At 33.7% G+C, this 19,032-nt stretch overlaps 1 protein-coding gene across 4 annotated transcripts; it reads right to left on the reverse strand.

Annotated features, from left to right (window-relative positions):
* Window positions 1-839: 839 nt before the first annotated feature.
* On the reverse strand, window positions 840-4,545 carry LOC110918084 (serine/threonine-protein kinase AFC2). 4 transcript variants are annotated; one of them, XM_022162463.2, is made up of 12 exons: window positions 4,339-4,545; window positions 3,402-3,591; window positions 3,066-3,092; window positions 2,819-2,972; window positions 2,649-2,697; window positions 2,433-2,547; window positions 2,182-2,273; window positions 1,924-2,080; window positions 1,780-1,844; window positions 1,593-1,690; window positions 1,402-1,504; window positions 840-1,313 (listed from the first exon to the last, which is right to left on the reverse strand). In XM_022162463.2, exons 1-12 carry the CDS (start codon window positions 4,438-4,440, stop codon window positions 1,164-1,166), a joined length of 1,302 nt encoding a protein of 433 aa, XP_022018155.1. In that variant the 5' UTR covers window positions 4,441-4,545; the 3' UTR covers window positions 840-1,163. The 4 variants fall into 4 exon arrangements, with proteins under 4 accessions (XP_022018155.1, XP_022018156.1, XP_035841980.1 ...); XM_022162464.1 differs by lacking the exon at window positions 3,402-3,591 and having other exon boundaries at window positions 844-1,313; window positions 4,339-4,543; XM_035986087.1 differs by lacking the exons at window positions 2,433-2,547; window positions 2,649-2,697 and having other exon boundaries at window positions 844-1,313; window positions 4,339-4,542.
* Window positions 4,546-19,032: the final 14,487 nt, after the last annotated feature.

Genomic DNA, 19,032 nt, shown 5'->3' on the forward strand with positions numbered 1-19,032 from the left:
CGTGCGCCCCAGAGTTCGACACGCAAAGCACGGAGCGCCGCAAGCCCATTCCCGTTTACACATCACCATGACATCATCATTGTGATGTCATGGTGATGTCACATACTTGTCCTATGTTGAATTTGTGAACACATTTTCCAACATAAATGAAACTGGGCCGTATTTCACTTACATCTGGGCCAAAGACTTGTCATGGGCTTTGACTATGTGTTGGGCTGCTACATCTTGGACGAAGACCAAGTCCCAAGGCCAGACCTTCTCAAAGTGACGAAATCACTTTGATTTCGTCCAAACAAATGTGACTTCGTCGTGAAAATAGGACAAAATGGTAATTTCGAGTGCGTTGTCGGTGGCCGTAGCCACCGACTTTGTACTTTAAGACTATAGGTAAATAAATTTTTCTTCACCTTTGAAAATTTTATATTTCTTCCTCTTATCTATATACTCATGAAGTGGTGTGAACATTATTTTTTTTCCCAATAGTTTAAATGTTTAACTGCTTACTAGATAGGTAAGAGAAAACCCTAATAAGGCCATATTTCATAAACAGAAGTGTAAAGGTAATACAAATGCTTGTTGGTGAACAATATCTTTCTTAAACTTATAACGATAAGTTTCAGCACTGCGAAGAATTACAAACAACTCTATTTTCTAGTTGTCGCTAAGGACAAAAGTGGTCCCAGAAAAAGCACAACGCTATGGTTGGTTGTTAATGATTCAGGATAATTACAAACTACACATACCCCACACATACCCAACTTTGGAAATTTTAATCATCAATGAAAACATGACTATATGACCTCAGGACATTTAAAATTTAAAAATATATAAATAAGTGGTCAATATATAACGAATAATTTTATAAAAAGTAAAAAACTGCATTTCAAATAATTATCAGCTGTAAACAAAAAAACTACAAATTACAAGTACCATGACGTCACCCATTCAAAGTCAGGTAGGCAACTTCACGGTTTGTACAAAGCATAATCAGTAAAATTACAGTCAATCAGATGTGTTTGCTATAGAAGACTGTTGTTTGCATGAATACCAACCAAACCCTATGTTAGGGGGTTTATAATTCTGTACAGTCAAAGAGTGCCTGATCGTTGGCTTGCGTGTTGTCTCCTCGATCTTTCCAATTGACCGAAGTTTAACTTTTAAGACTAATACCGTCTTAGATGATCCCTCGTGAAAAAAGGATGTCTTAGTGCAGCTCGTGCCGTTAGCCTCTCTGATGGATCATACCTTAAAAGCCCTTGCAGCAAATGAATCAGATCCCCTGCAGAATGGTCCACATGCTGCATAATCAAGTTCTGCATTACATAATCAAAAACTTAGTACAACATTTGACAAAATAAAAAACCAAACCACTAAATGAAAGAATGCTTTTCGAAGTGAAACCTGAAGTCGAGGTAGCTTCGTCACAGCTTTAATACTTTCTCTTGATGCTGCACCCTCGGGCCAGTCCAATCTACCCTTTCTCACATACTTCTCAGCATGTCGGCTGTAAAAAAGATGACATAGTTTGTAAAACGCTTTGTAATTTACCGTGAAACGGTTTTCAAAAACAACAAATGCAAAGAAAATCTTACTCTGTTCTCCTCAACATGTGATTAGGCAACGGGCCAAAGACTCTCTCCATCATTGCAAGATGTTCCAAGTTTTCATGAGTTTGAAACAAAGCTTCACCCTGTTCCAAATAGCCACAGTTAAAAACATATATCAAAAATGCTCAGAACACATTTAACAAAAATATTGTAGAATAGAGTTCAGACTTACCGTGCATAGTTCAACAAGAATACAACCGACGCTCCAGATATCACAAGGGTAGCTCCATCCAAGTCCTGTAAGAAACAATGGTTATACAGAATAAACAGACAAAAAAAAGGTGGGAGACCAATCAAATCATTAACCAAATTTTACCTAAAATAACTTCTGGTGCACGATAATGACGAGTAGATACTATGTAGCTCTGATCCTGACGATCATACGTTGTACTACCAAAGTCGATCACCTTAATGGCACTTGATTTTGGGACCCTTTTAGAAAAGGAACCATCTTTTGGTGACCTTGAAGAACCCTAAACTCAAATAAAAAGGCAGAAAACAATTAAATACAACATTAGCATAAACCATCAATATCACAAATGCAAGAACAAAACTGTAAGGCTGTAATGCATACCTTGTAATCAGGCACCTTCAGATACTCTGAAGAGACTAAAAGCACATTCTCAGGTTTTAAATCAGTGTGTATCAGCCTCAATTCATGCATAACTGCAATACATACAAAATTAGTCAGTTAGCCCAATCATTAGTTGCCAAAACATATGTTCAACTTTTTTTGAAAAGGTAGAAAAGTTTTTTTATTGATGCATCATGGCCTTAAAAACAAAATAGATATGAAAAGAACTAGCTTAAGCGATTACTACACACATGCTATACAATCCAAAAGTTGTCTGCCAATCTCCCGAACTAGGTCAATTGGGAATGAGCTATAATTGTTTTTGCGTAGAAAATCATATAAGCTTGGTCCAAGCTTCTCAAAAACCTGTTGACACCATTTGAACACACCCAACATCTTAACCCTAAAAATCTTTGTTAATTGGGGGAAGTAAATCCACCATATTAATCATCGTATCATATACTTACAATACAGATATGGTTACGATAGTCAAACCAGTTCCTTATTTGCACACAACTGCAAAGAATAAACCAATTTAACACCACAAACCCAGACACAAACATAAAACAACTCATACGCAATAATATCTAAACGTCACAATATAATAAATAGTGCATGTTGTTTAAATGTCACTCACCGGTTGCCCCCTTTGTCATGTTTACCAAGTTGTTGCAACACATCAATCTCTATCATAGCAGCGTCACGATATTTCTTTATACCACGAACTATTTTTATTGCAACCATCTCTTTTCTTTCTTTGTCCCAACATTCTAAAACTTGTCCAAAGGTACCTGAATTAAAAATACATCAATGAAACAATTTTACACATTATTATCAATACAAAATACCATACAATCTACGATTTGTTTACAAATCAAACTTACCTTCGCCCATTTTTCCATGAATCTTATCTGCAAATCATGACCAAAAAAAAATAATAAGCAATCAAAACATGACAGATAAAACAACAATAGTACAATACATCATGAAATAAATGCCAAAAAAAACATTAGCTTACAATATTGTTGTAACAAACTAAAACATTGTGAAGGGAAATTAAAATACATTTAAGCTGTGTTTCCTATTAAACTATAATCGAAGTATAAACAAAACATAAAAACATGGTGTCGGTATCGCCCCTTCATCATATACAAAGACGAATATGGTATAGTAAGAAATCAATAATAAAAACTTGTTTGACAGTGGTGAAAGGTAGTTACATCGGGTGGTTAGATTATCTCCAACTGCAAACACATAATGCCCATCTTTATCATCTTGGCGCCACGGAGGAGAAACATTTCGAGCCACACGCTTAAGAATGGACGAACTAATATAGTCTGATGGGGCCCCAGAGAGTGCAAAGCTGGGCACATCCCCAATCTCTTGTCCACAAAACAACCCTACCTGAGCCTACACACAGACATCCATTCATGTTCCTTTCAATACTCGTTATCATATTCTTGCACCGTAATTTTTTATGCAAAAAGCAACCACGCATCAAAATTCCAAAAACCGTCATTACCATGAGCACAAAACGCATAACAATCAGTGACAATTTATTGATTTACCAAATAATGTAAAATTAGTTTAGAAAACGTTATTCTTTAATTCAACATAAACTTTCTATATAGTGTTCCTTTATAGACCCGTTCTTAATATTTTTACACCAACCCAAATAAAATCAGCAATTTGCAGATACAAATCATATAAATACATAGTTTAAACAAAGATCCTTTGATTGTAATTTCTTAAATGATCAAAAACATTACTTTCAACACTAAAATCACATATATAAAGGAAAACAGAACAAATAAACACATAATTGCAGAATCCATCCAAACCCTAATTCATCAAGTAAAATCATAAAACATCTTAAAAACATAACATAACAAATAAAAACAGAATAAATCACTAGATCTAATTGTACAGATGATTGGAATGAAATAAAAACTAGAGAAAAATTGGTTAAAAAAATTATTATAAAAAAAAAATTGTACAGATTACAGTTCATCCAAAACGGTAAGGTTAAACAGATCAAACCTAATGTTTCTACCTGTGAAACGATAAAATATCAACAAAATCTAATAAATAAATCATCAAAACAACAAAAAACACTAATTTAGAGGCAAACAAAGCAAAAACAAACAGGATCTATACCTTCGGCGTGAGAGGAGCCACATCCCAGCCCAAACGCTGTCGTTTTCTCGGCCTAAGATCCAACTGACTCATCGGAAACTCGGTAACACGTTCCATCTCCATAACCGGAAGCGATTTCACCGAACGAGCTTGACGATTGATCTATAAAAGCTGTTAATGTTTTCTGAATGGAGATTTTGAAACCCTAATTTTATGATAATGTAGATCTGTGAATGACGAAACCCTAATATTGACCAAACAATCAAGCGTCGGTTTGATGAAGGTGCATCCTGCCGTACACGTGTCTCGTGTTACGTACGTTGATAAGGTCTTTTTTTCACGAACTATTGGTGGGTTGACCGCAGTTAGGTTAGTGAATTAGTTTTAAACTACGGTTAGATCAATATGATTGAGTTGCTACTTTACGCCGTATTTTTTTTTTTCATAAAAGCATATATGTGGTGGTATCGTTGGGTGGTATGTGCGGGTATTGTTGGGTGGTGTGTTCTCACGGCCATAGGAAGCGTTACGTAGGTGACATATAAGCGGAGTGCTTTAGCGTTAACTTGCATGATATGGAACAATGTCCCATGTAAAGCCCATTTTAATTATATTAAAAAAATAAATGAAAACAAAATCTGATTGTTTGATACTTTGATGGATCATTCCTTTCTTCCTCTCATGCCTGCTATTCCTTTGTCGGAGGCCAAGGATAGCGCCCCCATTGGCGGAGGTGGGGTGGTGTAGGGGCGCCATGGAACGCTAAAATGGATGAGGTGGCAAGGGGCGCGAAACCACACAGGGTAGCCTAACCGGTAACTAGGGTTGCAAAGAAATTGAACTTTCATCAAACAGTTCATAAACATAAATTGTTTAGTGAAAAGTTTGTTTGTGTTCGTTCGTTTAATAAATGAACGAATACGAACAAAAAATTTCATTTGTTTAGTTAAGTGAACAAACAAGAAGAGATGCCGTATTCGATAATGTGTTTGATTGTTCATAAGGGATTTCAATTTTTATATGTATTTTTATTTTTTATTTTTAGTCCAAACATAAAAACAATTATTTTTATTTGAGGCAAGTCAGAGAAATAAACCTTATTCCAGTATTTCCACGGTTATTAGTATAATATATTTAAGGTGGATCTCCTTAATGCCTATTATGAAATATGTTAATTTTGCTCGAAATTTGATAAATGTTTGTATTCGTTTATGTTCGTGAACTCTTGTTTGAGTCATTGTGTGTTCGTGAATGTTCGTTTACGTTTGTTTGTGTTTGGTACCTAAAATTAACGAGCAAACACCAACACGTTCATTTCCTTAATGAACGAACACAAACATAAAATTTTGTTCGATAAGTTTCCATGAATTATTTGTGAGCATATGTATTTCCTTAACAAGCGAACATGAATAATGTTTTGTTCATCTTCGTTCGTTCATTTACAACCCTAGTGGTAACGTAATGTAAGCTGTGAAGATTCAAGTTCTTTGGGTTGCAAATATAGAAGTATGTTATTTGTTGTTAGAAATCATAATGAAAATGTTTAAAAAGCATTAAATATCTTAATAGTTTTATGTGTTTAGATTACATAAAAAATGTATAACTTCATGTTGGATCTGAGAGTTTGTGAATTGTTTGTGTTTTTTATAAAATAGTTTGTAATTAAACAAACAAAAATAATAAACACATCACTGTTGGATTTGGGAATGGTTGTCAATGATTCATACATTATTCACTAGGTTATCACCCGGGACTGCTTCCTGGGCTCAAGAAAGTTTTTTATATTCTAATTTTATGAGTAACATTGTATTTAAAATAATAAAATAAGTTATCTATAAACGAATTTTAAAGTTTTGGTATAATTGAACATGGGTTTTTGAACATATAGTGCAATATTAAAATCGCACTAATGACCGTGATTAAAAAAAGACAAATGATAATGTTCAAATATTTCAACCAACAAATAACAATACTGAATATAAAAAAACAATGTTATGCGAATATGATTTTGATAAACACAATTTTATGAAATATTAAAGGTCTTGATCTATTGCAAGCAAAATATTTCCTTGGCTCGTTGACCATTTGAAAATACTCATCTTACCCCATGGAACTCCCACAAATCTTATCAAATCATTCCCACCGACAATATTATGCATGTAACAAACAACAATTAATAAATGTAGATATGAAAATAGAAAACAAATGTAGTATATTATAAATAGATTATAAATGATTGAGTTTATGAGGTTGGAATGCTAAATTGTATAACAACCCTCCAAAATATTTTCGACACCCTAATATATATTAAAATATCCCAATACGTCCTAAAATACACCCTGTATGCGAAAACGGGCCCCGAATATCTGTAATATTATTAAAATTAAATAAAAACAAGAAAATTGGGGCTGTCGCGGGGCGCGTAGCCTTTGGCTACCTCTTACGCAGGCCGCGAGCGATCATCAACGAGGCATCACCCCGGGCTGCCACGTGGCAGCCACACGTCGAAGCTAGAACGGTGATCCGGCAACCCTAGGCCCTACTACCCCTATGTCGCGGGCCGCGTAAGCCCCAGCCTAATCCTTCGCGGGTCGCGAGGGAAGGCGAAGGGTCGCCTATAAATGGAGGCTTCCAGCCTCAGTTCCAATTCGCTAAATCTCTCGATCTCTCTCTCATTTCTGGATAGCAATTATAATTCTCGGGCGAAATACCCCCCTAAATAACGAAGTTCTACCTCGTTGTAAGTATCATAACCACGATTACGTATTAGATACGCTGCCCGATTGATCCAGGGTTCCGTAACGGCTGTCGTGGTTCTGCCCGACGTAGTCGTTGGAATGTCGTCTCGGGGAGGGTATTACTAATGTAAATATTGGGTTATTATACTAACGCGTGTGCATTTGTGTAAATTATAGATAATCACCAGGAAATCCTTACAGAAAACCTAAGACAGCAATGTGAGTAATCTCCTTTTTACAAATTGTTTTTACAAAACCTCACACAATTAATAATATATTAAACAGTTATTGAGTATTTGTATTCTACAATTATCGTCGGTATGTTGAGGTTTTGTATACAAAATTTGTTACTACCTTGCGAGGAGTAACATTACCGCAAGTCGGGTTGACAGTATCGTGGGTGGTAATTGAATAGATGGAAACAAATGTAACTGCGTGACCGCCCTCAATACTGTACAATGGTTTTTATTAACTTGATTAAACTGGGATTCAGTCACCAGTATTTTCCCTTGACAAAATGTTTTTAAACGCGTTTCAGGTAACAAAATGTGAAAGCCAAATAGAAGCCAGCTGGACAGCACTGAAGGCTTGGAAAAGTGGCTATAAAGTTACCTAAAATAAAGAGATGTTTAATTTAAATAAAATAGGGTTTATCCCTATGAAAATGTGTGTATTTGAAACTTGGGAATTTCCCACGTGTTTAATATTATAAAAGTGTGATATTTTACTCTGATAAATTATTTCCTAACTACGATCCTGATGAAATTTTCCGCTGCCAAAATTAGATAAAACCGATACCAGCGTAACTGGCCGTGGCCGCCCGTTCCCGGGTTATTAGGGGACGGGGGTTGCGACAGAAGGTGGTATCAGAGCTAAGCCACTGATTCAGCCACAGAAGTGTTCTGCTGACACCAAGATATTATCCAATATGTTAGGAAATTTATTACGGAACTACGTGCATATTTGTATTTTATTATGTGTTATTTGACTATTTGTTAGTTTACAGTATGAGCGACCAAGGACCTTCAGACGCGTTTCGTCAGTTGTCCAGCTCGCCTAGAAGCGAAGGCACCTCTTCACAGCCTGCCCTCTCAGGGTACTCAGCTGATAATGAAGACGGGATATTCGTGTTTAAGGCTTAGTCTGAAGAGCCATTCCCTCCTAAAAAGAGAGGATGGTTCAGTATGGGAGCGCATGAACGTTGGAAACGAATGAAAAAGTTGCAACAACAGAGAGCCCTAGCAGCTGCTAAAAGAGAAACCGATGCCCACACACAGGATATGCTTAATAGAAGTTTAGCCAATTTCCATATCCTAGCAACCACAGCTGCCGACCCTAACCTGGAACAACTGATAGCACCCCAACCATTACCACTATTTCCCACTCAGCCAATCTAAATAGAAAACAACCCAGAAAATCAAGTCGAAATGCATGATTTTAAACCAAAGGAGATACCTAGGGTACCAGCACCTAATCCCTTAGACCCAGACTACGACCCGTGGTTAGATGACAATAGGGATTACCAGCAACGTTACCTTATACCAGAAGACATGCCCATGCTGAATCTAGGAGCTTACCCAGGTTTGGACCCTCTATATCCCTACTATGATAGTGATCAATACATTAGGGAAATTTTAGAGAATCCTTCCACGTACCAGGAACCTATGCCCCAGTTCCCAAACCCAGTCCCAGCACCTGCACCCCCAATGAGTGCAGAAAATGTGCAAGAGCTTCGAACTTTCGGAGAAGAAATTTTAGAAAGTAGCGAGAGGATGAGACAGGTTGGAGAGCGACTCGTGTGGAAGTACGACGAGCGTCATATGAAGTTCTGGATGAACCCATATCAGTGAAAGTGATGGTGGAGGTAGTAATAGTAATAATAATAATAATAATAATAATAATAATAATAATAATAATAGTAATAGTAGTAATAATAATAATAATAATAATAATAATAATGTATAATATGTGTGTTTGAAAAAAAAATATATAATAATAATAACATATAACTAGAGATGCCTACTAGTATTGTAATTTTTATTTCAGTTGTATTGTAATTTTAAATTCTAGTTCTGGTTTGTATTAGATGCATATTATATATAAAAAAGAGTAAGTCGCAATGCTCAACGTTTTTGATCAATATGTGTGTTGAGTGATTGTTTGTATTAAATATTATCTTATGATATTAATACGTGATAAATGTTTAAAATTCAGATGGACAGCGAAGTGAACCAGGAAAACCAGAATGACAATAACCTGAATAATTACAATCCAAACAACGATAACAATGGAAACCAATTGGATAACAGTGCCATCCAACACATAGTTGCACAAGGAATAATAGATGCAATGCCATTTATCATCAAAACAGTTAGGGAAGCAGATAATAAAAGTAAGCAATAGCAGTAAGCGACCAACTGAACCGGAACACAGCGTAAACAATGGACCCATACTTCAAGTGCCCATTCCCAAAAGAAGAAGAACCGTATCTTATGGTTGTTCTTACAGGGAATTCTGGTACTGCAAACCAATAGAATTCTCGGGCAATGAAGGACCCATTGCAGCTCTACGCTGGATAGAAAAGACTGAGGCAGTCTTAAAAATAAGCAAGTGTGCGGAAGAGGATAAGATAATGTTTGCTTCCAATCTGTTTAAGAACTCAGCCTTAGAATGGTGGAACACTATCCTCTAGTCTAGAGGAAGTGATAGGGTTTACAATATGGAATGGGAGGAATTTAAGAACATGGTGGAAAGGAAATTATGCCCTCCAAATGAAAAAGAACAGATAGCAAATAAGTTTCTCAACCTTAAAATGACTGGAGTGGATAGTAAGGGTTATACTACTACATTCTTTGAATATGCTATAATAGTACCGACCCTTGCATCACCAGAACCAATATTAATCTCCCGTTACATCTGGGGATTAATCGGGGAGATTAGACATGTAGTCAAGGCAGCTAGACATCAAACCATAGAAGAAGCTGTAGAACTAGCAAATACCTTAACAGATGAATTAGTTCGTACACGAGAAGAAGATCAGAGGAGGAACCTAGCTCAAAGGCTTACCCAAGAATTTCGTTATGGAAATTCCAATCGCGGGAGATATGTAGGTTCTACCTCTGCACCCTACTGCAAGACTTGCAAGAAGAAGCATCGGGAAAATGCTCCACTTACTGCAATTTCTGTAAGATACCAGGGCACAAGGAAGAAGATTGCAGGAGGAAACCTAATAATGGGATGTACTTCAACTGCGGAGAAAAAGGTCACATCAAGCCGAATTGTCCGAAACTAGTTCCAGCCATGGGCAATAAGACTACCAAAAATGCTAGAGCATTTGTTGTGGCGGCAGATGAAGCCAAGATGATTCCGGACGTGATAGCCGGTACGTTTTTAGTTAATGATATTTTTGCTAAAGTATTATTGACTATGGTGCGAACTAAAGTTTTATTAATACTTCCTTTTGCAAACTTCTCAATCAACCATTAACTAAACTTCCACAAGAATGTCTAGTAGAGACAACAAATGGGAAACCGTTAGGATTTCTGAAATCTTGCAGGGAGCAAGAATAGAATTTTTAAATCAAAAGTTTATTGCAAACTTTTATCCAATGAATCTGGCAGGATTTGATGTTGTATTATGAATGAATTGGTTAATAGCCAATAAAGCCAGTATTTTATGTGATCAAAAGTCAATTCAAGTAAATTCACCAAGGGGTGAAAAGATCACAATTAAAGGAGATAAGCCATCTAGATCCACCAAATTCATCTCTATGATGAAAACAGCAAGTTATATAAGAAAAGGGTCATTAGTGTATTTGATTTCTATAATCACTAACACTAAAGGAAAATAACTGAAAGATATTCCAGTAGTATCTCAATTTTCAGACGTGTTTCCGGAAGAATTGCCAGGACTACCGCCAGACAGAGAAGTTGAATTCAGAATCCATCTGCTACCAGGGACAACACCAATTGCCAAAGCACCCTATCGTTTGGCACCAGCAGAAATGCAGGAACTGAAGAAACAGTTAGACGAATTGTTGGAGAAAGGATTCATACAACCAAGTTTATCGCTATGGGGAGCACCAATTTTACTCGTTAAAAAGAATGACGGGTCAATTCGAATGTGCATTGATTACCGTGAACTGAATAAAGTCACGATTAAGAATCAGTATCCATTACCAAGGATCGATGATCTGTTCGATCAATTGCAAGAAGCTCGATTTTTCTCTAAAATCGATTTACGCTCAGGATATTATCAATAAAAGGTACAGGAAGAGGACATTCCTAAGACCGCTTTTAGAACAAGGTACGAACATTATGAATTTACTGTCATGCCATTTGGTTTAACCAATGCCCCAGCTGCATTTATGGACATGATGAACCGAATATGTAAGCCATATTTGGATAAATTCATAATTGTCTTTATAGATGATATTCTCATTTACTCTAAGAGTAAAGAGGAACATGCAAAGCATTTGCACGCACTTCTAAGTTTATTAAGGAAAGAAAAGCTTTATGCAAAGTTTTCAAAGTGTGAATTTTGGTTAGAACAGGTACAGTTTCTTGGACATCTAGTCAATCATGAAGGAATTCATGTGGATCCCACCAAGATCGAGGCGATTACCAAATGGAAAACCCCTGAGTCACCAACCAAGGTTAGAAGTTTCTTAGGATTGGCCGGATATTATAGAAGATTTATTCAAGATTTTTCTAGAATAGCCATTCCCTTGACTAAGCTAACCTGTAAATCCATTAAGTTTGAATGGGGACCAAAACAGGAATAAGCTTTTAGAATTCTTAAACAAAGACTAACCAATGCACCCATACTAGCGTTACCAGAAGGAACTGAAGACTTTGTAGTCTATTGTAACGCTTCTAAGTTAAGTTATGGATGTGTGTTGATGCAACGTCAAAAGGTTATAACTTATGCATCTAGGTAACTTAAGAATCATGAAAAGAATTATTCAACCTATGATTTGGAATTAAGAGCTATAACTTTTGCCCTGAAGATTTGGAGACATTACCTTTACGGTAGTAAGTTTACTGTTTTCACCGACCATGAGAGTTTAAGGTATGTCTTCGGGCAAAAGGAGTTGGATATGAGACAAAGACGCTGGATGGAAATACTTAGCGATTATGATTGTAATATCCAATATCATGCAGGAAAGGCTAATGTAGTAGCTGATGCTTTAAGTCGAAAGTATCACGAAAAGCCAAAAAGAGTGTGTTCTCTCAAATTAAATCTACAAGTAGATTTAAATGAACAGATTAGAGAAGCACAATAATCAGTAATCAAGGATGATACTGAAAAATTGAAAGGAATGATTAAGGAATTAGAACAAGGAACAGATGGAATTTGGAGATTCCATAAGAAGAGAATGTGGATACCTAAATTAGGAAACCTATGCCACCATATATTAGAAGAAGCCCATAAGTCTAAATATACGATGCATCCTGGAAGTGATAAGATGTATCAGGATTTAAGAAAGAATTTTTGGTGGATAGGAATGAGAAAGGATATAACAGCTTATGTTTCTAAATGTTTAACCTGTTCACAAGTCAAAGCTGAACATCAGAAACCCTCCGGATTATTGCAACAATTATAAATGCCCGTATGGAAATGAGAATTAATAATAATGGATTTTGTTACTAAATTACCCAAAACAAGGAAAGGTAATGATACAATCTGGATGATTGTAGACAGGCTAACTAAGTCAGCTCATTTCCTATCAATGAAGGAAACTTTCAGTATGGAACAATTAGCTAAGCTGTATGTAAATGAAATAGTTTCATTACACGGAATTCCTTTATCAATTGTGTCTGATAGGGATAGCCGTTTTACCTCTCATTTTTGGACAAGTTTCCAAAAAGCAATGGGAACCAAGTTGAATCTAAGCACAGTTTATCATTCTCAAACAGACGGACAAAGCGAAATGACAATTCAGACAATGTAGGACATGCTTAGAGCTTGTGTAATTCATTTCGGAGGTAATTGGGACGATCACTTGCCCTTAATAGAATTTTCTTATAATAACAGTTATCACACAAGTAACAATGCTGCACCATTCGAAGCACTTTATGGACGAAAATGTCGAACTCCAGTCTGTTGGGCAGAAATTGGGGAAAAGCAACTATCTGGACCTGAGATAGTACAAGAAATAACTGACAAGATCATTCAAGTCAAGGAAAGACTAAAAGTAGCACGTGACCGATAAATGAGTTATGCTGATAACAGGCGAAAACCATTGGAATTTCAGGTAGGTGACAAAGTGTTATTGAAAGTCTCTCCTTGGAAATGAGTGGTACGATTCATCAAAAGGGGAAAGCTAAGCCCCAGGTACGATAGACCTTTTGAGATTATTAAAAAAATAGGACCTGTAGCCTATCAGCTACAACTGCCAGAGGAAATGGCAGGAATACATGATGTATTTCATGTATCTAATCTCAAGAAATGCTTAGCTGATGAATCACTGATGTTCCACGCGTGGTCACCCACACACCACGCTTCATCACGGGGCACCCCACCCCCCTGATGATTGTTTTTATCCAATAAAATTAGGATTGAGAAGAAGTAATTATTATTTGAAAATACACTATTTTGATAAATAATTTTTAAATCACCAATTTTGATGAATAAGTTTTCCACTAATACCACTTTAGAAAAAAAATTCATATATTACACGAGTTATCTATACTATATAATAAAAGAAACCTGTTTTGAGACACTTGTCATTCTCTCATTTAATTGATTAAAATTATTAATAATACTAATAATAATAATATTTAATCTAAATTAATACAAATTTTTATTATTAATAATATTTAATCAAATCTAAAATCTAATCTAATACAAATTTTTATTATCAATAATATATAATCAAATCTAATAAGAATTCATACGAATTCCAAAATAATAATAATATTTACCATAATAATTCCTTTCATCTCATCCTGTGCGTATGCATGTGCATGTATATTGAGTTAGAAAAAAAAAACCTTAATTTCCTAGCCCAATTGCCACTTAATGATTATCGGTCCAACTCCTTTTGAGGACCAAATCGTCCCAACTCTCTTGTGTTCAACTGTTGGCGCATGCATGTTATTTGATCTGATTCCTCAAAACAAACTTCCGAACTTAAGGCCCTAATCCTCAAACCACCCCAACTGCCAAATTAGTTTATAAATTACGTGAGAGCATGTTGTCTTCTTTATAACTATCCAAAACTCTCATCAAACCCTACCTGCAAGTATACTAATCTGCGAGTATAAAAAAACTCTCTCTATCTCCCTCGCTGCGGAATCGGTCCCAAGATCACCACGCAATCGGTAAGTACAACTCACTCCGCAGTTTTTAATTGAGTTTTTGTTGTTTCGGTTTCGGTTTCAGTTCGATCTCGCCTTAGTTTTAGGTGCATTCGTGACATGAACTTGACTTGGTATGAAACTGTGACTTTGACTTGGTACAGAAACTATGCTTATATGTACGAACACATGCTTACTTGGTATAGAAACTGTGATGTGTATGTTATGTGATGTGCTTATATATGATGCTACTGTGATTATAAGGTTTTATGAATGCTACGAAAATAGTATTAACCTAATTTAAAAAATAATAAAAAATCCATTTTGACTTAGAAAGATTTTTTTTAACAATAGATAAATTTGTGTAATACACAGGGTTTTTAATGATATAACATTTTTTTTATTATTTGGTATATAAAATTAAATTTATTAAACCCGTACAATACACGAAGTTTTTTTTAAGTATAACTTTTCTATTATTTAGTATATAAAATTATATCTTCCACCCGTGAATACACAGGGGTTTTTTCAAATATAACTTTTTTATTGTTATATAAAAGTACTTTTATTCAACCCGTACAATACACGAGGTTCTTAAAGATATAATTTTTTATTATTTAATATATAAAATTATATTTACTCAATACATGTAATAAATGAGGTTTTTAAAAATATATTGTTTTTATTTAGTATATAAAATTATATTTATTAAACCCATGTAATACACGGGGTTCTAATCTAGTTTGATATATATTTAACTAGATTACAACCCCGTGTATTACACGGGTTGAATAAATAACTTTTATATACTAAATAATAAAATAATATATATTTAAAAACCTTCTTTATTGCACGAGTTTAATAAATATAATTTTATATAATAAATAGTAAAAAGTTATATCTATAAGAACAATATTGTACAGTTTGAATAAATGTAATTTTATATACAAAATAAAAAAGTTATATTTTTAAAACCACATGTATTACACGAGTTGAATAAATGTAATATTGTTTACCAAATAATAAAATAATACATCTTTAAAAAACCCCATTTATTACACGGGTTGAATAAATGTAATTTTATATACCAATTAATAAAAAAATACATCTATAAAAATATGTATATTACACGGTTTGAATAAATGTAATTTTCTTTACTAAATAATAAAAAATATATATCCTTAAAAACCTCGTGTATTGTACGAATTGAATAAATCTAATTTTATACATCAAAAAATAAAATTATGACTTGGGCCCGTGGTTATATCACTTTTACCCTTTTAGCCCAAAAAAAAGTTTTCTTAACAATTTTATATACAAAATAAAAAGTTATATTTTTAAAACCACATGTATTACACGAGTTGAATAAATGTAATATTGTTTACCAAATAATAAAATAATACATCTTTAAAAAACCCCATTTATTACACAGCTTGAATAAATGTAATTTTATATAGCAAATAATAAAAAAATTACATCTATAAAAATATGTATATTACACGGTTTGAATAAATGTAATTTTTTTACTAAATAATAAAAAATATATATCCTTAAAAATCTCGTGTATTGTACGAATTGAATAAATCTAATTTTATACATCAAAAAATAAAATTACGATTTGGGCCCGTGGTTATATCACTTTTACTCTTTTTAGCCCAAAAAAAGAGTTTTCTTAACATCTAAGCCCCCAACGTCTTTTTTTCTAACTTTTTTGACCCCTAACGTCTTTTTTTAACCCTCTTGGCTCCTAACATTTAATGAATGGGGTTAGTGTTAGGGGCCAAAATGGTTAGAAAAGAAGACGTTGGGGGCTCAGATGTTAAAAAATTATTTTTTGGGCTAAAAGGGTAAAAGTCATATAACTATAGGGGCCAAAATCATAATTTTCTCTAAATAACATTATAAATGAAAAGAATATATAATAGGAGAATTATCTATAACTAATTAGAAAAGATTAAATTAAAATAATAATTATCTATAAGAGATGCCCTAATATGATGACAAGTGTCTCAAAAGTGGTTTCTTTTATTATATAGTATAGATAGATATAGATATTGATTAGAATGGTTGAATTATACGTCGTGGAATATTTTCTACGGGATATATATATTTGATATATATTTAATTAAAATGGTTGAATTAAACGTCGTGGAATATTTCTACAGGAAATGGGATCACAATATAGCATTATACGAATATTCTTTTGTTTCCATTACTTAGAAAACCAACCAGAGGATAATCCTGGAATATTCTCTAATGATATTTTAGTTGCTTTTTTCTATTTATTATTTTTTTTTAATTTTATGGTATTAAGATTACTAAATCCAGTTTAATCGTTCATTATCGATTTGATCATGGGCGAGAAAGAAAGTTTGCCATTCTAAGTAAACTAACAACTCCAATTCAATCTTTACTTTTGTGTGTGAAATCAGAAAGGGTTAGTGATTATTATGAACCTTAATGCAATTTTTTTTGTGACATAGGACTCGTTTATTCTCTAATGATATTTTAGTTGCTTTTTTCTATTTATTATTTTTTTTAATTTTATGGTATTAAGATTACTAAATCCAGTTTAATCGTTCATTATCGATTTGATCATGGGCGAGAAAGAAAGTTTGCCACTAACAACTCCAATTCAATCTTTACTTTTGTGTGTGAAATCAGAAAGGGTTAGTGATTATTATGAACCTTAATGCATTTTTTTTGTGACATAGGACTCGTTTGTAAATACTGCAGTAGTATCAAATACAAATCACATTTAGTATACAAACTGTAAGAACTACTTAAAAAATGTCATTTGACATTCGAACAATTATAGAAAAATGATAAATAATAACCTAAATAATATCAATTATATTGAATACCCTATAATTATGATAACAACCAATTAATTCTTTATTTGGATCTTTCTTTTGTTTTCAATGTGTTGATATAAAGAAAAGTGCTGATATCATTCACATATATGTTAAAATCAATTATCTTGATTAATTTTCATGTACTAATATAATTCAAAAATGCTAGTTTTATGTATGTGTGCTAATTTAACTTTTTTTTAAGTGTTAGGATCTGTTCTTACGGTTTGTAGGATAAATATAGTTTGTACCGTAACCAACCTCTGTAAACATGTTTATTAATTGGATTATTATGATCCATTTGTGAGTATAGTTATGATCCATTTCAGATTTTATAAATAGAGCTTTTGATTTTATTTTGAATGCATAATGAAAAACAAAATACACAGTAAATTTCATCGTATATTATGTTAGAACTTCTTGGCATGGTATCAAAGCTATTGGCTTGATTTATGGGAGATAACCCATGAGAATTGCAAGTAAAATGTGTGTTTTTTAAATTAAAATAAAAATAAAAAGTACCCTTTTTCCATGTACAAACGAGTTGCAAGAAATCTAAATTAAACCGAACATGTTTATCTTCAAATTTGAAATTCAATGTTTAATTCTTTTGTCTATTTTATTTAGTTTATTCCCAACTATAAAAACATCTAGGGTTTATTGGTTAATTAGTTTTTGAGTTTTGATTAATGTATGGATACATTGACGTCTCCTTGAACCATTCGGTTTTTGATTGAATCATTGAGTTTTTGACTCATTTGATTGCGTTTCCCATGCAATCATTTGGTATCAGAGCTTTTGGATCTCAAATGGCTCGGTGTAAAATGAATACTTGATTGCTCGTAAGATCGTCGACAAAGGCAACGACATGAGTGTTTTTTATTCACTTGCAAAAAGGTCAATCTTAACTCCAAGATAACCCCATCTTTCATGCCATGAATAAGTTGGGCTTACGTGTTGATCCAAGGATTACGGAATTTAGAAAAGATAGTGATTTAATTAAATCTACTAATTTAGCGGGAGTGTAGAAAGGAATTCATTTCCAAATTGAAAAACAAATATTGGTTTCTCATGATAAGCATCAAATTTGTGATAGTGATGTAATAGGTTAATGCCTGCGTAATACGCGGGTTTCAACTAAAAACTGATTATTTATATTCAAAATTTAATATTATGTAAAACACATACATTGGAAGAAAAAAAAAAAATTCTTGAAATTGCGGAAAAAAGTTCCTTGTAAACAGATTCGTGGAATATACCGTTAAAATTGTTGAAATAATCTTTTGAAAGAAATAAACGTTCAAGTAACGAAATCCACCTCTCTACCCGCAGGTACGTTATGTATCAAACGAAGTTACAATACCAACACAGTTAGTTTTTTTTACCAACCAATGCTATGCAAGAAAGTTTCATGAGGAACATTGCCTGATGTTGAAGCCTAAAAATGGAAAACAAACAAAATTGTTAGTTTGACATTTTATTTTATTCTATTCATCACATGAAAAAGATGAAATGTTTGACCTATCATTTAGACTAAAAGCTTTTACTATACAATCGAAACACGACACCTTTTTAGCATTAAAATCATGCAAAACTTCTAGCAAATAATATATGGTGATAATCTATAGCCATTTGACCCCTAATATAACTCACTAAATCATTTGCTTTCTGGTGTATTATTTAACTTACCTTGCACACTTCAACTGGTCGTGGTGGCGAGGAGATCCACTAATACATCTAAAGGATTCGACATGTAATGATCGTCTTCTCTTGTCAACAGAATAATAGTTTCTTGATACAAAAACCACAATATAACATTTTTCT

Source organism: Helianthus annuus, chromosome 16 (assembly GCF_002127325.2).
Source record: "Helianthus annuus cultivar XRQ/B chromosome 16, HanXRQr2.0-SUNRISE, whole genome shotgun sequence".
Taxonomy (NCBI): Eukaryota; Viridiplantae; Streptophyta; class Magnoliopsida; order Asterales; family Asteraceae; genus Helianthus; species Helianthus annuus.

Excerpts from the sequence above, each read along its gene's own strand:
- LOC110918084 (XM_022162463.2), bottom strand. The coding sequence starts at position 4,440 with ATGGAGATGGAACGTGTTACCGAGTTTCCGATGAGTCAGTTGGATCTT. Across the intron at positions 2,548-2,648 it reads ATCGTAACCATATCTGTATT|GTTTTTGAGAAGCTTGGACC; the intron begins GTAAGTATATGA and ends TGGTGTCAACAG. Across the intron at positions 1,691-1,779 it reads TTCTTGTTGAACTATGCACG|GGTGAAGCTTTGTTTCAAAC; the intron begins GTAAGTCTGAAC and ends TATTTGGAACAG.